This window comes from Branchiostoma floridae, chromosome 4 (assembly GCF_000003815.2).
Source record: "Branchiostoma floridae strain S238N-H82 chromosome 4, Bfl_VNyyK, whole genome shotgun sequence".
NCBI lineage: Eukaryota > Metazoa > Chordata > Leptocardii > Amphioxiformes > Branchiostomatidae > Branchiostoma > Branchiostoma floridae.
In genome coordinates this window covers 24,900,401-24,922,273 of record NC_049982.1, presented here as the reverse complement: position 1 = coordinate 24,922,273, position 21,873 = coordinate 24,900,401, and the positions used below count along the sequence as shown (strand labels likewise).

At 39.4% G+C, this 21,873-nt stretch overlaps 1 protein-coding gene and 1 long non-coding RNA gene across 2 annotated transcripts; one reads left to right on the top strand and one right to left on the bottom strand.

The window, feature by feature from the left end:
* Positions 1 to 14,716: 14,716 nt before the first annotated feature.
* Positions 14,717 to 17,138, bottom strand: LOC118413423. The gene is made up of 3 exons (XR_004830868.1): positions 17,031 to 17,138; positions 15,495 to 15,539; positions 14,717 to 14,774 (listed from the first exon to the last, which is right to left on the bottom strand). It is a non-coding gene; the product is annotated as an uncharacterized LOC118413423 (long non-coding RNA).
* A 1,178-nt stretch (positions 17,139 to 18,316) lies between these two features.
* LOC118413414 (nucleotide-binding oligomerization domain-containing protein 2-like) lies at positions 18,317 to 19,994 on the top strand. The gene is made up of 2 exons (XM_035816783.1): positions 18,317 to 18,375; positions 19,090 to 19,994. The coding sequence occupies exons 1-2, from the start codon at positions 18,324 to 18,326 to the stop codon at positions 19,977 to 19,979; spliced, it is 942 nt and encodes a 313-aa protein (XP_035672676.1). The 5' UTR covers positions 18,317 to 18,323; the 3' UTR covers positions 19,980 to 19,994.
* Positions 19,995 to 21,873: the final 1,879 nt, after the last annotated feature.

The following is a 21,873-nucleotide window of genomic DNA, read 5'->3' as shown; positions in this document are numbered from 1 at the left end:
CGAAGCAAGCAATTTCTGATACCTGATCGACAACTTTTTCCTTCAAAAACTTTGATTTTTTTCTTTTTCTTTCAACGACAGAACTATGAATATGGAGCAAATCGCTCGGTTATTATCAAGGCTGTCTCTTCATATACATGCACGGCCACGACATACCGTTTGACCGTATTCTGCACACGTGCGTTTGTACCGAGTAGCTTCAACCGCAAAGCAACAGCTATTTTGGCACTCTTCATCCTTTCGGGGAAACGTTCAAGGTTAAATATGACACACACACACACACACACAAAAGAAACTCGTTCATTACATCCTTGTATTTTGACTATCACGCGTGGCCTGTTCTAGGCCTGCTGGGGCCTATGATTAGACATCCTGATTCCGACACGTGCCTGTTGAGTTTCAGGGTATAATTTCATGGTTTTGCAGAAACTAGTACAGTGATATAATATTGATATGATAAATATTTTACATCAGCGGAATTAGAATCATAATGGTGAAGTTCAGGTGACCGTCATATATATCATACATGACCGTAATTTTCATGCAGACCCTATGGTGCCATAAGATAGTATAAAAGCTGGACAAGGAGTATAGCCGGCCAAAGGGAGTCAAAAACGGTGGGTTTGATACTATACATTACGCCATCTTGGATCTGGTTGGAGGTTAACATGGCCGATTCTCATTTGTATCAAATTGTATTAAACAATGCTTCGATTTAGGTTTGGCATCCAGGTAATAAGATACCTCAGATAACAGTTACGTATACTCAAGCAACTGGATGCTTTTTTAGAAACTGTCAGAAGTTTCAGGTAGCAATCATTATCCCGCAGCAAACTTACAAGTGTATTTACTCTAATCTCCAAGCAGATCTTGCGTGGCATAAGATAGTATCATAAGCTGGGGAAGGAGTTTAGCCGGCAAAGGAGTTAACTGGCCACCCGAAGATCTTGCTATCTCATGCCACGCAAGATCTACTTGGTGATTATATCTACTACGTCTGTTACTAAAACAGTACATTTATCAGGCACATAAATGTAAGTTCTATTGCCTCCAAAATATGGATTTCAGCGTACAAGTCAAGGATTTGAAACACCAAAATATTCTTTGATCTATGATTGAAAGAATGAACGTGGTCCGGGAGACAACCTCAAAATGATGGTAGTGATATTTTCATCAATGTGGGGAAAAAATGTTCTGCGAAACTTTTGCTCGCAAATATTGGATTACTACTTTATCAAACTTTGCTTCTGCACATGCTGAACTTTATCACTGTACTGTGAATTTTGTAAACACGGCACGAATAAAGAATCTAAAGACAACCAAGGGAGCAGGGAGAAAAACAGATGATTATCCTATACATTAGCTCATTACTCTTCCCTAGTATTAATCCCTTATTAACATCACATCATTTGTTATAACTCCACGGGGTAACCTTAGACTGGCACATGAGAAAATGAGATAAAAGAAGGGAATTTATAGAGATCAGTTTTATTAAACCCAGAGGCTTGTGCACTTTAGATACATCCAGGTCTTTAGGACATTCTCTGCATTGAAGGTCTCCATAACACCGTGTTTTAATAAGCCAGTCTTTATTTTAAGCGGTTAGGTCACTGGGTAGCGCCAAATAGCACCAAGAAATTGTGCCAACGTTTGTGAATTTGAGCTAATTTTCTGTCTTGGTCACACTAATTAACTTGCGACACATTTGCATATAAAGCCCAAAATGAGCAGTTCGTTGGAAATCTCAGTGTTATCTACCTATTTTTTTAAAAAGCTCAGTGAATAAATAAACACAATAAAATAATGTGTAAAGTGACAAAACTTATGATACTTGGTGCAACATGAGTATAAAGGTATTATAAAAAATACATATACGTATTTCGTCATTTTTTGTAAATTACGAATTAAAAAAAAAAAATTCCGTTAGATTTAAGTTATTTTCTGAATCAAATAATCGCAACTTAGGACCACAAAATGCACTTCATGATCATTTGCACAATTTGTCGCAATTTGACGTAGTCTAATAAGATACCTGCTTAAGGGTACCCATGGTAATTGAGAGTTGACGTCAAACAGAACCTAGAGGGATGAGGTAAGCACAGAGGCTTATCCTTCAATCATAACTTTTCAGTTCGACTAATCCCCTGGTGCGTTTGGGGATGTCTGACTGATGTGTAAAATGGAAAGAGTAAATGTGTACAAAGTTGCAATGCTAGATTATTGTTTGTTTAAAAGCCTTGATAAATTCTTAATGTTCTATTTATGTATGCGAAAACAGTGCCTAATTTCAATGCGCACGTGCACACACACACGCGCGCACACACACACAAAATATTGATGACCATCCTTCTATCACTGCGCATGCAAATCTCTTTTTGATGCATTTTGATAAATTTTACATTGTATTTTGATAATTCATAGAAAGCACAGAGAGATTACCAAATTCGTCGTACATTAGTGTAGCCGTAGGGGGAAATTGGCGACAAAAAAGTAAATTAAGTTGTCATCGTATTTTATGTGTGTAACTTGCTTATGCGTTTAACACGCTTCATACACATATCATGTGAGAATGTGTAAACGTTGTATTGTCATCGTTTTCCTGATATATCAATACTTATGTCGTGCCGGTACGATCCGGTAGAAGGTGCGCGTGCACGACTCAATGTGACCCGGAAGCGTAATAAGGTCATAATAAATCGAGTTGTCTGTGAAATCCAGAGTCACGTCATGTAGTGTGCCGTCTATGGGAATGCCATGACTTGGTGTTGATAAGTATACAAGGTGAGTGGACATTTTGATGATTTTTATAACAAGCGTAATGATACATAAACCAAAATTCTCCAAAATTGTGCACAGATCAGATTTGATCCAGATTAGTATACAGTTGGATTATTGCAATAGATCATGAGTTATTTTTCGATTGCAGTATACGACACCATAAACACTCATCGATTTAATCGACAGATACAGATACATGTACATGTAGACAGATAGATGACTCTTAGATATCTGGCGCGCCATGATGGAATTGCATGATTAGTGTGGTCAAATTGTCCATACATGTTCAAGAGTATATATATATATGTAACGCCATCCAGTAGGTTCTGGACTGTTTCATTTCGTTTCTCGCAGTATCTGCGTCATTGATACGGAATAAAGAACTGTCTTATTTTACAATCATTGAATTGACAAGCTTCTATTAAAATAAACAAGTAAAGAATAATGTTTATACATCCAGTTCAAATATGTTCTTTTCTTAGACGTGGTGAGGGGATTTATAATTACAACGTTGTATATAGGAGCTACCGATAGGGTACTGGAATGTTGCCCGAGTTTGTTGTGAAGGTGACGTATATAGGTGGAAGAGAACGCTGCAAAATACTTAACTCACGCCAGAAGGCGCTGTCACTCCCGCGACCAAAGCGCGCTACTACTAGTACTAGTATTAGAGGCACGACTAACGATTTAGTCAGGTTACCTGTCACTTCAACACGGCAAACCAAGGGACGTCGACTACTCAAGCATTGCACTTAGATATCACCCAGTCAGTGTCAGGAAATTCAATATTCAACTTGTTTTTTTTGTTTGTTTTTTCTGGTGACGTTATAATGTTAGAAGAGTAGTCGCTCCGGTATGCACGCTGGCCACCCTCTTCCCCAACGCACGTCCACTAATGCTAGAAACACCCATCTTCGATCGTCTTCATTTGGGCTGAAACCCTCCCCTATTGAAGAAAGCATTCTCACACTCTATCCAGCAATCTTCCAATATCATGTGACGTCAGTGCACCACTTCTGTGCTTGGATAAACCGTTTGTGGCACTGGTGTTTACGATATCAGCCACCGTCAAGTCAAGGTTTCCATGCGAGACGTCTGACTCATATAACTTCCCGCCAACTTTCATGATACGGATACATGTTACAAGTGAATGCAGCCAATGTCAGTCGAGCCTTTAAAAACTATTCCTTTTAAAGCGTTATCCATTGTCAATGCCTTTACCCCACACTTGAAGCAGTAAGGGTCCTTAATGTCTGTTAGTAGACCGTTTAAAGGTATTCTTGCTTCCAGATGCTGTAATAAAGTTTGAAATATCACCAAATATGGACCCATTAGTTGCAATTATATGGTATTAGGTGCCATTCCCTCTACCGTCCTGGAGCTCTCTGATGAGTGTGTTATTGATCACAGCTATGTCCCAAGTGCATGAACCCACAAAGCTTCGTTTCAACGTATACGTAGCCTGTTAGTCAGACTCTACTCAGTCATCCGATATAGTCTTCTCAATCATACAAAAATCCAGAAGTCACGTCTTCTTTGGAGTATTTCACCAATGATTTAACCGTGCTGTGTCTTTGAAGATTTTATCCTGCTTGTTTGACTAACATCCATTGGCATAATACCGGTCGGTTTACTGCAATTTCTCAAGCAATGCTAATTGGGCAATTGATCAACGCATCATTTTCTCCAGTTACATGTTGCTGTCACAGCTTACCTTTGCCACTTCTTCTGTGTAAATTATTTTGTCTCTCTGGTCCTGCTAAAAACATAATATCGTAATTGGAACACACCGCGGAATTGCACGGAGAACGGGCGCGTGGTTGGAAGGGGGTGCACTATACCGGCCGAACGAAACACGGCACAATTAACTGCCGCTATGTACCTTTATACATCCTCTGTTGTTCCTTTCTTTCCTGTTAGTAGTTGCACAAAACAAAAATCTGCATGAGCATACAAAAAGTCATGAGAAAATGGGCGTATACTGACAAGAATTTTCATTTAATTTTGGTCCGTCACAACCGCTATGACGTAAAACTTTACTGCTGGCCGTAGCATTAAAAATGGCGGGAAAATGGCGGCGTACGTTCAATTTGACCCATTCAGCCGTAGATCCGGGCGATAATGCAACGGTTCCTCACACTTTTACACGAGTTGTAGGTCACAAAAAGAAATTCAAGATTGCTGTTGAATCATGCTCGTCTTGTGCCGTGAGCACATGTGATTATTATCTACAAATCTGGCGATGAACGTGACAGTGTGTTTGTCCCACGACGAGCTCGCCTGCCCCGAAAATGACCTGAAAACGTTTGGTCTTGTTGTCTTCGAATGCATTGTTATCGATGCTTTGTAAATGATGTATTGGACACCTAGATGTCTGAAGTGTGCATACCTCAGAAATAACTATTGTTGCATGTGTAGATCTCTTTAAGTTCCACTATTTTTAATCGACCGGTATAAGGCTTATAACCGGTATTATGCCAATGCATGTTACCGTCATGGAGCTCTCTGATGAGTGTGTTATTGATCACAGTTATGTCCCAAGTGCATGAACCCACAAAGCTTCGTTTGAACGTATACGTAGTCGGACTCTACCCAGTCATCCGATATAGTCTTCTCAATCATACAAAAATCCAGAGGTCACGTCTTCTTTGGAGTAATTCACCAATGATTTAATCGTGCTGTGTCTGTGAGGATTTTATCCTGCCTGTTTGACTATTTCTTTATGTAGAGTGGAGTACTTTTAAATTTCTTTGGGCCTGTACTTATTATTGGCCGCTTTTTACACGCAGATCATGTGGACGACATACAACAACGCTCTCAAACCATAAGTCTTGCTGTCAGATTATAAAATCACAACAAAAATGAAATAAATAGATCGACCTCGTAGTGCACTGTCGCCAGCCTTCGTCAAATTGTAGAAATACAAAAGAAGCATATAGATACAAATGCAAATGCAGCCGCTCTCTCATTGGTCGAACTGCTATTTGCCATGCTATCATTGGCTGATCTACTAATTGTGATGGACAATCAGGGCCGGTCTATTGGGCCTAACACGATATATTATTTATAGCGCTACACCTGTCACCGCGTGCCACAGACAGGTGGTCAATTAAGCCGATTTGGGAGGATAACCAATCAGAGGAGTTGGGTACTGGGTGGGATGCGTGTGACGTGAGGCGTTGTGAATCTTCCATGATATACTGCGTGCTGCTACTGTCTCTAAGCTTCGCGCGTGGGCTAGTTTTCACCTCTCTGGAGTACCGTTCTCTTGGTTTGGACGAGAATGCAGAGCCGGTTTCAGAGGTTTGGCACCGGTGTGACAGCGATCTCGCCCCCCCGTGATCTCGCCCCCCCCGGGGCGAAATCACTAGCGATCTCGCCCTCCCCGGCTAGTGATCTCGCCCCCCTACCTCGCCCCCCTTTAGCGATTTCGCCCCCCCCCCAAAAAAACGGGTTTACATGACATTTTAAAAGTTGATTGGTATAAATCACAAAATGTAGTTTCAGAATGATATAAGTACACGAGTTTGATACATAACTCCATTCATAGTATCAATATTAACGTAATTACATGGTAATAAGATAGTTGAACTTGTTTCAGACAAGGAGGGTTTGGTCCCTTGTATTCCCATTATTGCATATACCTGAGTCTTGACATAAGATGTATTTAATTGTATTCACCTGTCCTCAAGCAACCTATATATCTCCAATATGAAGTCTCTACCATGAAGTGACCACAACTCCAATATGAAGTCTCTACCATGAAGTGACCACAAAAGAACTATGTAATGTCTTTATTAATTATGCAAATATTAGGTATTAATTAGAATAACGCACATTTTGGTATATGCACCTGGCCAAGGGATATCTTCACCTCCAACATGACTGTTTTTTCTAGTATTTAGGAACTGATGCATTTACCCGTGTTTCTTAAGACAGGTACTTTACCAGTGTTTGTGTAGCATTTAGCAACAGCTATATCAACTTGCGCGTAGATAGTGTTTATAATGAGAAACTATTATTTACGTACGTGTGTAAGAAAGAAAACACTGTGACAAATTGAAAACTTATAGCTGACGTATTCCGTACCATAGACGGTGTTGATTTATACGTTCGCAGTAGCACTGTTTTTATGCCACCTCAGCTGCAAAAATTGTCTTTTTCATTTCAATGTCATGTTTGCACCGAACAATATAGGATCGACTTTCGAGGTATGACATCTTTTGGTACGGTAATAAGGTGCCATATAGGTACCAGGTAACACACCATATACGTTACTCCCCAGGTGCAGTATAGTACCAGGTAGCGCACCTGTAATATGTAGTAGCCAGCTGCTCTGGGGGGGGGGGCGAAAACGCTAAAGGGGGGCGAAAACGCCCCCCCGGGGGGCGAGATCGCCGGGGGGGCGAGATCGCTGTCACACCGGCTTGTTTCTGAGTGCTTTTAGCCATTTTTGTGGGGCTTTCTACTTTACATCGTATTCTTCATCTCTAACAACTGGAGATATCTGTGCTTGTAGGGTATGTATCAGTCGCAATTGCATTAAGTTGGACACTAATAACGCTATAGCCAGAGTTCACACTGCACACAGATAGATTTATTCAACATCATACCACAGGAAAGTGTGTGATATTAAATATACACCTGAAACATGTAGAGAACAATGAATATATACTGTGTAGACAAGTGTAGAGGACAAACATCAAGTACAACAAATTTTGGTCACAAACCTTAGAGGCACTCTATATACAAGACAACCACCATAGCAATAAGCCTTCTCACATTAGTTAGGACGCATGTGCGGCGACTGGAATTCTAGGTAATATGTCAAAGGGTAAGGCACACAATAAGAAAACAAAACCTGTCTGGATATTGTTATGCGAATCGAAATAATGGTGAAGACAAGGACAGTTTACTTTTTGTGTGCCTTACACTTTGACATATTACCTAGAATTCCTGTCGCCGCACATGCGCCCTAACTAATGTGAGAAGGCTTATATGCACAATGACTTCACAAGTGAAGCGCGACAGTAAAGGTGGAAATATATATAGTTTCTGACAAAGTTTGATTATCTATATACAGTCTGGGGCTCTGGGCTAATTACATATCCAAAGTATCCAAGTTTGACATTGACACTTACAAAGCATGTTTTACACTGCCTATCAATATAAAATAACTATAGCCATCTCATGACCCTGGAATTTGTTTCTGCACATTATCTGGTACATTTCGACTTCTTAATGCCATATCTGATTATCAGTTCTATTTTAATTTAGAATCTTTAAAAAGTGTCCTTTTCTCCATTGCTTAGTTGGGTTTTTGATATAAAAAATGCAGCTATATATTTCATGTTCTAATGGGCTTATACAAACTACAGCAAGGGGTTCCACAATTTTCTTATTTAAAATCTTCATGACTCTGCTTACAGAATATATTTCAAGTGTACTGCATGCAAGATGTCAGCAAATGATTAGCATAGAATAACTTGTACAAGTCAGATTTTTTTTAAAAAGATTTTTCATCATGAAACATATAAAGTCTTCAATCTTATCAACAGTCCCAAAGAATGGATTGTTTGTCAATGATTGTCTTGTGCTATATATTTTTTTTTCATGGATTCTTAGCTGCCCTAACTACATTTTGCTATTCGTCCGCAAACACGGGACCTCCATTTAATGTCTCAGAGACATCCCTATCTTTGACATTTGTATTAAGGGCCTTTCCCATAAGGGTACAACATATAAGCACATTTGGAGTCTCGAACCCAGGCCCACTGAGCTTTGCGCAAAGCATCATACTGTTACACTATGCAATGCCACCATTTAACTAATCTTAATATAAGACAAAACATTCTGTAGTTACTAGAAAATTTAGGATGTCATAATTTTCTATCAATTAAAATCCATCAACAGTCATCAATCTTCAAGATAATAACGTCATTTCTGGAATTGCTTAAATCTCCTGCCATCATCATCATGCCATAGGCCGATTAATCAGCCGTAAGGGCAGCACAACTTTGATCTATTCCTCTCAATGAGTCTTACTACTAGCAGGTCACCAGTCTATCCCAGGGCCTCTGGGTGGGATTCTTTGGTACTGTATTAGCTTCTAAGTTCTAAATGGCCTCAAAGACTATCATGGCTATACTGAGGCCTTAGGAGAAGGCTAGATCTGGTGCCAAAGAGCTGCCTTTTATTTGTGGGCCCTGGGAACAGTCTGGTATCCAGACTAGAGTGAGCCCAGCATACAACATATACTCTGTACAGTACATACTATCTCATATTTACATCTCTCTTCTTTAACCACTTTACATTCTCTAAAACCCTTTGGAAACTTGTCTTCATGAATAAAAGTCATTAAAACACATCACAAGTTTAGCGAGTGGTACTTTAAAAGAACTGCAGAAACTACATTCACATGTCTATGAAGGAATGTATAAGTCAAAGACAAAAGGTTAAAACCGTAGATAATACATGGGCTTCTTTATCAACTGAACTGTATCTGTTGCAAGTATCAATCTATTAGTTACTATTTATACTGTAGGGTTGTGACAATAATTGGAAATGTTTGGAAATATCAAATTCTTACTTTCAAATACTGTGGAGTTTTTTTTTTTTTCTAATAAATGGGAGTCAATTCAAGCCTCAAACTCAGCACCACACTGTCCAAAGATCTCAATGGAAATTCCCTGTATCTTTCACTTTGGGTTTGATTCCCTGTGCTTTTGTCATTATTTTCTCCCAGAACACCACCCATTTTTGGAAGCCCCTAATTAACAGCTACTCAATACTGTTTTAGATCAAAATGTCTTCATTATCTAAAAGTGCTAAATTTAAGGTAGCACTATAAATAATTTGCAATGTTGGCTTTTCTTTGTTTTTTGGTGTGACAAGGCATGACTGGCTCCTATAACTAACTTGTTTGCTTTGCTCCCTTGATGATTTGTTCGGTATAAACCTGGGAGGTGGGGTGAAGGGTTAGGGGGGGTGCAGTTGTTAGCCCTATATTTTACACCACACATGTAAACAGGCCATTAGGAACTGCATAAGTGGCCCAAATTTGCAGACAAATCTTGTAAAATAATTTTAGCCTGACATTATAGACAACTGAACAATATTCAGATGCCAGTTGTCTGCAGACTAGTCTGTCTTATGATACAATTAGCAAGGTTACATACAGTATTAAAGTTGCCAGTTTAAATGAAGAGAAGTAGTGCATGTACTGGTAGCTCCTTGGTTTGGTCAGACTCTACACTGACTTTGGGCAGTGAAAAAGTCAGAGTCTGGGAACTTTGACTAATGTATATCACTGTTAAATAGGAAGTTGCAATATGACTTATCCACAGTTATCTGGCTTCCTCTGGCCTGCTGACATCTGGAAGTTGTCCAGGCCGATCCCTATTTATCTATCCCCTGTTGGATAAGCTAGGGATTCCTACCCCTGAGTGATAGAGCCATTCGGTCCACACCCTCACGCAGCACTTTGAAACCCTGAAAGAAAGAAAAATACAAATATCTTGAATGTGACAAATGATAAATTGATTCATACATGGGCTACCTTTTGCTTTTTCAGACCAAACTTTCACAAAGTATGAGCACTATAAAAATAGTATAAAGCCATACTAAAGCAACATCAAAAGATGCTGTCATACTTTAACAGATTGTCAAGGGGTGGGTTTTACACCGGGTTTTACACTGGTACAAAACCGTTTTTTCTTGTTTGCCCAGACCAGAAAAACCGGATCTGAAAAAATCAGTGCACCGGATATTGGACCAATTCAGAAATTAACAGATTATATTGGCAGGTATTCATGCATTTTGGGCCTTCTTGCCCAAGGCATCTTACTAATGTGACGTATGTATCAAAATGACAAACTCACGTAAAGCTCCTTCAGAGTCCTTTGCAGTTGCTTGTCTTTCTTGCGAAGTGCTGAATTCACCTTCCTCATCTCCTCTTTAATCTTGAATTGAAGTTGAAAATAAACCAAAATCAGATTGAGACAAAGCTCGGGAACGAGGCCCATATGTTATATGCAATCAGCAAAATAATTCTGTTCCCCCGTAAAATAGCCATGCTTAAGTGGTTGTCAGGTACAGATTGTTGCAATTATAATATTATTATATTCCGTTTTTGATTATTATATTTTGCTATATCTGAAGTGCCAGATACAAATTTTAAAGGGGCATTCCACTCCAGAAACGAGTATTATTATTCCTCAGAGAATAAATAATTATGTTTGAATCAAGTTTGTTTGGTCAAATTTACCACAAGTTTAAGCTTAAACGCAGAGGGAACATTGTAGCAAACGAGTTCTTGAATTCCCTTGAGGACCCTTCCAATGCATTGTGCGCTGCTGAGGGAGGACGTGGCTTTGATCATGGGAACAGGTACCGGTTAGTACTAGTATAGATTTCGATACTATGATGTTTTAGGATCACTTTTTGGGTAGACTGTGTGTGCGCAAACGTCATTAGAACGTTTGTGGGTCATTCTGTAGTAGTTTGTTAATGTATAAAAGTAGCCTTTTTAGAGAAGAATGATCCACAAAAGTGACCACATCTCTGGATTCCAAGAACAGCTGAGCTTCAAACTTTGTGTGTTCCTTCCAAAATGTCCAATTCCACAATTCCACTTTCGTTCGCTCAGCGGTTCTACCGTTAGCGAGAAATTGTGCCCAACGTCGGCCACACAAGCAGTTTTGGTGCCGCCATTTTACGTTGACCGACTTTCAACTCCTTATAGTTAAGTGGCCAAATATCCCCAGCCCAAGATGATATAGTCTTCAAACTGCTTTGTCAAGCTTATCCCGACTACCGTTAGCGAGAAGGTGTGACGGAAGTCGCGAACTCATATACGGCGCAGTACATTAGAAGCGGGTCCGCATGGGGGTGCTCTAATTTAGAAAAGAATATTGTCTAAAAGACAAATCAGGTAACTTTGCGAAAAGTCGAGTGCATTTGTATCCCAAAAAATATCATCTATCAGAAAATAACACTCGCTTCTGGAGTGGAATGCCCCTTTAAGCGCAACAGGTCAAAATGCAATTATTAAGAATAATAAATATGCTGAAAGGCTACCTTGTCCAGTTCATTCCTCATCCTCTCCTGAGAAGCCTTCAATCCCCTCATAGCAAAAGCTGCTGCACGAGTCATGTCGGATTCCTTAAGCGCAGCTGCTGTTTGCACCAACAGTTCATCTTTCACGTTTATGGATGCTTTGTTCACCTTGATAGTTGCTTCATCCTAAATATGATATAAGAAAGAATTTACAGTATTTACTAGCAATTTCATCACGACAGGCTGAAATATATGTCAGCAGAAGCCTAATAGAACTATAAAAACTGCAGCACATGACCTTCTGTATATATATATATATATTAAGCATATTTCCTTATTAAGCATACAGTATTTCTTTACCTATAGGAAAATCATGGAATCAAATATGTTCACTTGGCAATTTCACATTTACCATTTCTAATTTCCTCCTCAGGGCTTCCATCTCCTCCTCCTTCCTCCTCATGGCAGCCTGGTTCTCCTCCTCCTTCCTCCTCAGAGCTGCCTGGTTCTCCTCCTCCTTCCTCCTCAGAGCTGCCTGGTTCTCCTCCTCCTTCCTCCTCAGAGCTGCCTGGCTCTCCTCTTTCTCCTTCCTCATCTCTTCCTCCTTCCTCCTCATGGCAGCCTGGTTCTCCTCCTCCTTCCTCCTCAGAGCTGCCTGGTTCTCCTCCTCCTTCATCTTAAAGGCCTGGATTTCTTTGTGATGCTTAAAGAATCAAATCAATATGAATCGTTACCTATGACAGCATTGGATCAAATTTTTTTTTCACATAAAGGCAATTATAGTAAAGATGGTATACTAGAGTTAAATACAGTCTGCCAAATTTCTCCAAAGATCTAAAGAAAATGGCAATCTTCCTGCTGCCTTAACTGTGACATTCCATAGCTGGAAATATAAAAAGTCTAGTACTCAGCAGGTTGGTAATACACACAATGTATGTCACTTAGCAACAGTCAATTTGAGAATGTTCAAGGATTCTTTTCAGCCAAACAAAAAACAAATGGCAACATTGGCCATATAACATGAAGGGCTGCAGTTTTTATAAGAATCATTTTCAGTTTGACAAATAAATGTGCTAACCTTTTTCTCTTCAGCTTCTGTTTCTGAGATTTTGTCCTTCAGTCGCTTAACCGCATCTTTGACTTTCTTTGAAGTATAAGAAGTGCAATTGATATGTCAGACAAGTCAGACTTGTTGAAAAGTTCAATATATGTTAAAGTTGTCCATACATGTTATACAATGTATCATGATCATATCAAATGAGTGAAAAGTATAATATTGAATTTAAGTGTTTGGTCCCTAAGCCTAGTTCTTGATGAGATATGAGGCTTTTGGGACTATTGCTGCCCCCTTTCTTAACCAAAAGTTGCTTCTTCCCTATGAACTCTTGTCACATGACCGTAATTGCACTAACAGTTAATTGTTGATATCATAAATATCAGAGTCTGCTATGGAATGTCACAGATTATACCATTATCATCACATCTGTTGCACCTTCATTTTTCATGGAAGTTGCTCCTTTATCAGTGCACACTCCAGTTCTGTGATTGGGTTCGTGGCAGTGTGCGACAAAAAAGTGACGAAAGGGTTTCGAGGGTCTACATGTATTTGTAAATGGATTTGACTTAACATTTCTCATTATATGCGAAATGACTATTAGTAATTACTAACATGGCTGGAAAGCATAGGAAGTGAATTGTTTTTGGTGCAAATTGTGTTTTGGCTTCGGCCTTATTTCCAGGTATTACTATATGCCTTCAATGTAAAGTGATTCCCTGACCTAGATTGACCTCTGATGTGCTGTATAAGCAAAGTTGCAATATGCACTGTAGTACTAGAATTTTCTTTACAATTGGCTCAATTACTCACAAGTGTTTTCTCTTTCTGACAACATTGCAGGAAAAATCTTTTTAACAGGTTTCATCTAAAGTGAAAATGGGTGCCACCTGAAACATTGCCCCAAAGCAATGATATTTGTACCCTTACCTGATTACATTTTTGTTCCCTTGCTACGCTGAGCTTGGCCAAAGATTGCAGAGCCCCTTCATAGATTTCAGCCTGTAAGAAGAAAGGCATAAAAGGAGTCAGTGAGTGTTGATGATGATGATGTATCAAAGGATTTAGGATAAGTGTTGACTACATATTAGTCTTAAGAAATGGCAGCAGCAGGTTTGGGGTTTGAGTTGACCAACTTTAAAAATCTCATTAAAACATTTTCTAGATTTCTACCTCTATAGATAAGCATAAGGCCACACCAGATTTATTTGTTGCTTATATGCGGATGAATTTCATTCACGTATGAAATTGAAGTATGAAACCTGATCGATTTCTTAACCATGGTGCTACCTACCTACTTAATTTCAGAAAAACATTGGGCTGACAGGTAAAAAAAAATATGTAAATACATTTTTTCAAAAGTTCTGGGGTAAAAATATACGGTTGCTCTTATAACACACACACACAAAAAAACCTGAGGAGTTTAATGGCACATTTTATACAAGGAATCCCTTCCTAATGTTCTGAATAAACAGCATTGGTTTTACACAGAAATTATGTGTATGTGGCTCTGAATGGTAATATTTCCAGGTTTGTGATAGCAAAGTGTGTATTATTTTTTATCGGGATTTTTTTCTTTTTTTGAAGATGAAAAAAAAAATGGACAGGTGAATCAGAGAAGCAACAAATAAAATTGGTGTGGCCTATAATGTATTAAAGGGTTGGAACAATTATCTATTATATGGGACCATGAAAAAGTGTTCATATTGTCAAGGTCTTCTCTATGTAGAGATGGTCAGTTGGACAGGTTTTTATATCAATATCCATGTACAATGTATACTGTAATATGTAATACAATACCAGTTCATATGTACTAAGTACATACCTCTGACATGACACCTTTTATCATTTCATCAGGTGATGAGGCATGGGTCTCATCCAACATCTGAAACAAACAGATCAAAGTAGGATAAACAATCTAATTTTTCACACAAAGTTTTTCACTTACACTATAGCTAGCAGTTACTTATAATATAGATTACTCATAATCATTGAGTGAGTGTACATGCTCATGCTCACCTAATTGTTATGTAATATGATAAAACCTTTTAACATACGTTTTGTGGTTTAATTTTTGGTAGCTTAAGTCTATGTGATATAGAACATTACTAAATTGTAAAAATTACTAAAGTTGGTAGTGATGTGTAATGGCAGGGTGTTTGGCCCATAACCTACAGGTCCTGGGTTCAAATCTGTTGATATGCAACTAATATATTACCCTTGGGAAAGGCACTTAATGACTTTCTTCACTTCACTCACTAGGTAAAAACGAATACCTAGTTGGTTAGAGACGTCCCTCGGATATAGTACTGTATGTAAAAGGGAGGTCCCATGTTTGACGAGAGCCACACCTCAAGCATGTAAAAGAACCCACCACACTTATTGATAAAAGTAGGGGTCCTTCAAAGTGTAAGTGGCTCAAACCCTACATTCATGTGGCTACACCTGCGACAGTCGTACTGTGGTCTAGGTGTTCACAGTGTACAGGCTCTGCCAATACACTTTATTTCCAGACCCTTGCAATTCAGCCCCTCCAGGCTACAGAGAGCAAGTACTCAGTAGTAATTTCAGTAACATTGCAAAAGAGCAGAATTATTATAATTACCTTTGCCTGTGTGCACGTGTTTCCAATGTCCACAGGAGGAGCCATCTGTGTGTAATGAAAACTTGTTTCATTTCACGGTATAATAAATTTAAAGTTTACAGATAAACCAGAGTGCAATAATAAATGCACAGCCATCATTGTTTCAAACTTAAGAAACCTTACTACATGTAGCACTAGTACAAATGAAGTACATGATCCATTCTTAGCGCATAGATACAATCAAGTGCAAATACAACAAATCAATTTTTTTTACTAAATCTTAGCTAAGAATTGATAATGTTAAAATTAGGGAACTGGAGGGGCAACTTGACATGCTGTTGGGGCAACCCTCAGGTTGCAGCCTGACCCAAAAAAGTATTTTGAGTGTTAATATTACCATTCCAAAATAGAGTGTACTTTGTGAGAAAAAAAAACACCAGACTGTTTACTATAGCATTTCCTTGCTGTAGTGTCTGCAAAATATGTATAGGACATGGGTATTTGCACTTAAACCCTATACACCTGTTACAGAGCAATAGTGACTTTAACTTTACCTTATGTCTTAAAATATGCATGGCGTTGTTGTTACACATTAATTACGATTTACTTTCTAATATTCTACGATTATTAACTTTATAATTTAATACATATATGTTTTAAGTAAGTACATGAAGACGCTTGGAATTGTGTATGCATATAACACTGCTCATAACACTTAAAAGATCCATGAGCCACGAAAACAATGTTTATAGTGGGAGGGCGTCTAAACCAATGTGGTTTCTGTATAGCACACACAGCACACACATGTATATCAGTGGGGAGGGGGGCGGTCGAAAAACAAAAAAACAGCAACGTGACATACAAAGTCGGACCTCAAATTGAAGCCTCAAAATACATTCACATATGTCACATTGTCTACTGATAGGATTTTGATGTACACATTATCATAATGATCATGAAGTTGTCATTACTTGAACGTTTACGCGATTTAAAGTACGGTAAATTGTGTGAAATCGATAGCGACAGAAACTATCTTGAGCTACCGTCAATTACAAATCAGGACACATTTTTCACCGATTTCCCCATTTGAGCGGACTTATTGGGTTACATTGGTTACTATATTAGTTTTGTGGATCTTCGGGACAAACAGAATATATGAAAAATGGAAATGGCAATCCGCCTGAAGAATCAATCACGCGTGCCAACTCAGGACTGAGCATCAACAAACGGGACGTCAAAATTACAGTAGAGTAGGGAAACTAGCGTATTTTCGCCCTTAAATACCGCGTCACAAATTCATACAGTCCTCTACGAAAAGTACAACGTTTTATAAACATGTTAAGTGCACAAATTTACTGTCAGTGTTTATAATTAATCTTATATATCGGCTGTTTTCGGAGATTTTTATCATCTTTCATGGCATGAAATTTTCCCACCTGGGGACTATGTCTCATTATTTGTGCTCGTTTTTCTTCGATCTTTAGGTTTCCTAACCCATGGAATTTCTAGAAAAGTGGTAGACTTGAACTGTAGTCGTTTGAATGAGGATAAAAATACCTTGTCACTGTCACAGCGATGATATAAAGGCTGAAATCCTCCTGGAAATCCTGATGAAAATCTTCGCTACTACGCGCGTATGTTGCGGCCTCTAGGGTCACAGGTCAATCACATTTAATTATTTAAAACTTTGCATTGTGGGAAGGATCAGGTATACAACACGTCCACATGTAATTCTTAGTGTCACGGGGCAGGGAAAGGAAAGGTGAGCCATATATTGGAGATCAGAATTGCTTTAAAAAAAAAGGCCCTTCATTGACTGGATTTCCAAGTCAACATTAGATTAAGTCTGGTAACTTTAAATGGTAAATCCAGTAAAATCCGGTAAAATTGACTGAAGGTTTATTGCGAAGGGGGGTTGGCTACAAACTTTCAGTGGGGTGGTCCATTGTATTCTTGTGGTTTCCGGTCAAAGCTTGCATATGAGCATTAATACAACTACACACACATATATATACCGTTGCTATTGGTTAATCTAGACAAGTACACGCTACAAGTGTATGTAGCGATGTGTTATGAGGGTATGTGATTATCAGCTGTGCTATACTATAGGATCCTAGGAAGGGACCTAGAAAAGTAAAAAAAAAAAGCAGATGACATCCGCGCGTAACACTTTGCTTCTGTTCAGGCAATAGTGAGCGGAATTTGGTACTAACAGAACACAGAACAGAGATTTCGTAGCCTCCACCAGGCCCTACTACGGGATTAAGAAGATCGTAGAATTCGGCAAAAAAAAAAAAAGATCGGGAAATTGGCCAGGGAAGTCCATGATTCGGTTCACGTTTCCCCTCGCCTCCCGCGGGCTGAGCGGTCGGTCATCTCCTCTGGTCTCTCTATAATACTATCCACCGACGTGGTCAGTCTGGTAGAGACTACAGTTTTCGGCCTATGGCAATTTCTAAATAGTGTGCTCTGCTACCTTGAACGAACTTGACCTTGAATTTTCTTTCGTTCATACAACGAAACTAGTAAAGAGAAGTAGTAAACTTCTGCCAATTTTCTTTACAAACTTCCAAGCGGTTACTGAAATTTCGCCAACCTTGTACTCTGGTAACGTTACCTGCCATTATGGTGGGCCCCGTACAGGGCCATTTAGTGGTGTCATTGCCCGGTCAAATTCACTATTCTGTCTGTCTTGATTTATTTAACGAAATGGTCGTCAAACTTCCTGTGTGCCCAAATCCTTAAACGAGTGTGGCTAATGATGAAGATAATTTGCCTTCAATTACCCGTTTCGTTGCAAAGTACAGTTCCTAAACAAAATATCGCTCTTTGTCACTTACAGAAAGGAAAATGGAGGAAGATAGCCAAACATGGGAAGAATTTGCCATCGCCTACTTTTCTGGTAAGTTCGTCGACCTCCACAAGTACAGACATTGCGCATTTTTGAATGGAAAATTAAACGGTCGTCGCCATTTACAATCGTCGTTGCCATTTGAAACGTTCGTCGCCAATTATTGAAATGGTTGTTGCCATGTCACTGACAGGTCTATGGGCTATATCTAAGCGTTTTCTTAACTATTTTTTTTTATTTAGGGGGCAACAAGAAGCAAAACGTGTATAGAGCAACATTTAACAGTTGGAAAAAAAGATATCGATAAGAAAGGAATCACTTGGTTTGGGCCACATTTTTAATCCAAGTCAAAAAAACCTAATGCCATGTCCCGAATCAACGTTAACATGCTTTAACAATACCACAAAATATCACGACTTGGAAAAAATTTCCTGAAATCGCGACGACAGTTGCAATTGCAAAGGGAAGCGACCGTTTATGAAACGGAACCGAGTCAACGTCCTATATATAAAAAAAACATTGTAGTCCACAGCTACCACTGGCCTTAGAATCAAAACATTCATGTCATCTTTGTAAATCAGACAACGTTGTTGTTAAGCATAGACTATCAACAATTTGATTTGATGAGAAGCTGACAGATAAAGACGGCATATGAGAAAAAGGTCACGTTTTTCTCCATCAACCTCTGCTTTTAATCGAGAGTAGGATATGACAGCCACGTGTATGACAGCTAAATCATTTTTTTGTCCTTGACATACTTGACAGACAGTGATGCCGATGACGCAAGACACGTCATCCACCAATGCAGTACCAACCCAGTCGTTAGGTGTCTGCTCCAAAACAGAGTCTTCTGGGGACCACTGTGTGAAATCCGACACATCTGCCAACCACCTCCTACCATCACGTCATTTGTGAGATACTGTGTAGACTTTGGCCCGGAATACATGTTTTCTTTAGAAATCGACAGAAAGGATTTCTACGAGTTTTTGGCCACATCTCTTGCGTCACTTCCTGGTATCGGTGACGTGATTTCCGATTGCGACGTCCAATATGGCACCCAAACGTCGGATGAAGACGTAGACCCAGAGCATCACATATTAAACATGGACGACGAACGTTTAACAGATTGTGAGATCAAAGCTTTATGCCAGCTGTTTCCGTACATGGAACACCTGAAGACTTTGGTGCTGTCCTGCAGTGGCTTTTCGTCAGAGGGCGCTTTACATCTGGCGCGAAACTTGGCATTTCTCACAAGTTTGGAAGAACTGGATTTGACTGAAAATAAGATCGGCGACGATGGCTTATCCAAAATGATTTCGCATATTCGACACATTTATAACTTTGAAGTAGCTGATAGCGTCGTCAGTGTGAATACAGGACTACAACTCTGTCGTCGGCAGGCGTCTCTTGAAAACTTCTCCCTCAAGTTGAACTGCAACAGGTTGTCTGACGTAGGGATAGCTACGCTTGCAGCACATGCGCGCTCCTTGCGACATGTGACGGAACTGGATCTGGGAAGAAACGGGATAGGTGACGACGGGGCAGCCGCGCTGGCCAGCAGTTTCTGTTACATCTCTCGACTGAGAGTACTGATATTGTACATCAATAACATCTCCAGTGACGGTGCCGTGGCGTTTTCAAAGGACTTGCGGTAGGAGAAATGCAAACTTGCCTTCTATATCTAATGATGTGGAATCCACAGCTTTTGTTATGTTTGTAAAATTAGTAGTACAAAATTGGTCGTAGTATTCTATCTGGGTTGTTGTTTTATCTAATAAGAGGTTATCTATTAGTGAAATAATGTAATATTCCCACTTTATCCCATTATTTTACTAGTAAAAGGTTGACAAAATTGGTCTAAATGTGTGTCTACTAGAAAAAAAATGTGATTTAATCATAGCACCCCTCTATCACATTATTTCACAAGTATATAGACAATAATTGAAATAACAGCTAAAAAACAAGAGTTATCACAACTTTTCCAACTATCACGTTTTCTGTCTTAAATACTATTCAGGATTAGATAAATGTGTTAAATAATCAAGTCTTTTTTGTTGTTGTTTATCTCCTTCGAATTATTACGCAGATTTCTGCAGTACTTACGCGTTCTCAGTCTCGGAGCCAACCATGTCGGTGACAGGGGGGTGACAGAGTTGGCTGGGCAGTTTGTACATATTTGTAACATAGAAGTTCTGAAGTTGGACCATACAGGGATGACTCACAAAGGTAAGTGCACCACTCACTGTTTAATTCATTTAATTCGTTTCAAACCTGAACGTTTCTACTCTGAAAGTAGCATGACTCACAATAAAGCAGTTTCCAACAGAAAGAGTTGTGCGTTACTAAATATTTGACTGCACTATAACAATCTCTCGTAATTTCTTCGGTAAGGAACGCGCCACTTCTATGACGTCGCGTTCTGGAAATTATAGAGGCGTTACAAAATTATTCAAATGAGCGGTAGATCAGTGGCCGTAGATGGAACGTGGCAGACAATTATCCAGGGATAGTTTTAACGCCCTGGTTTATTTTTGTGGACACCTGGAGCCGATCGAAGACAGTTTTATTTTACAGCACTACCATTGATTTGAAAAGTATTCAGGGATAGTTATTGCATGAATGATGTTAGTTGATTTACATTTGTATACTGTTTTTATTTACTTGTATGGCTCAGAAATGCGTCCCGTTATTGTCAAAGTTGAATGATCTTGAATTCCTCCTTCTAAGATTCCTTCTTTTTCTTTTGAATTCTGAACTTTATACCAAACATTTTTTTAAATCTTCCACATTAGGTGTAATTGCCATCGCCGCGCAGGTACACTACCTACCATGTTTAAAACAGCTAGACCTCGGCAAGAACAAGATCGGTGACCTCGGCGCTAGAGCTCTGACCGAGGTCTTCCCGAAACTCAGAAGCCTCCAGGACCTCTTTCTGTGGGACTGCGGCATCACTTCCACCGGCGCAGAGGTCATCTCCAACCGCATGGTTCACCTGGTACAACTCCGAGAATTACATCTCGCAAATAACGATATAACCTTGGATAATCTGCAACTGTTGGTATCTGGGTTTCTTGCGTCGCCATCGCTTTCCAAAATTGACTTACGCGGGGTACGAGTCTCAGAACTGGGCACACAAGCAGAAGGGATGTTTTGTAGCTTTGTAAAACGTCTCAAGGGATCGGTTGACTTGCACGGTGGATATTGTGGTAAGGAGGATGGGTTGAGGTGGCATACTGGAGATGGGGACTCGGAATACGAGATGTATCGTTTAGGTAGTGTTAACCGTTCCACCAAAGTTGCTACTGACAGACTGAGTATTCTGTTCAGTGTACGCTTGCACGACTGCGTGTGAGAGTGTGTGTTTGTGTATGTGTGTGTGTGTGTGTGGTGTGTGTAAACAATATGAACGGTTCGAAAATGTCATGTATACAACGCTCAGTACAAGACATAAATAAAGTGACTCTTTGAATCTTCTTATTCATTCCTTTTTTTATACACGAATGGTTAATAATCAGCTGCTGATGGTTCTGTGTCTGCTACCTACCTAAG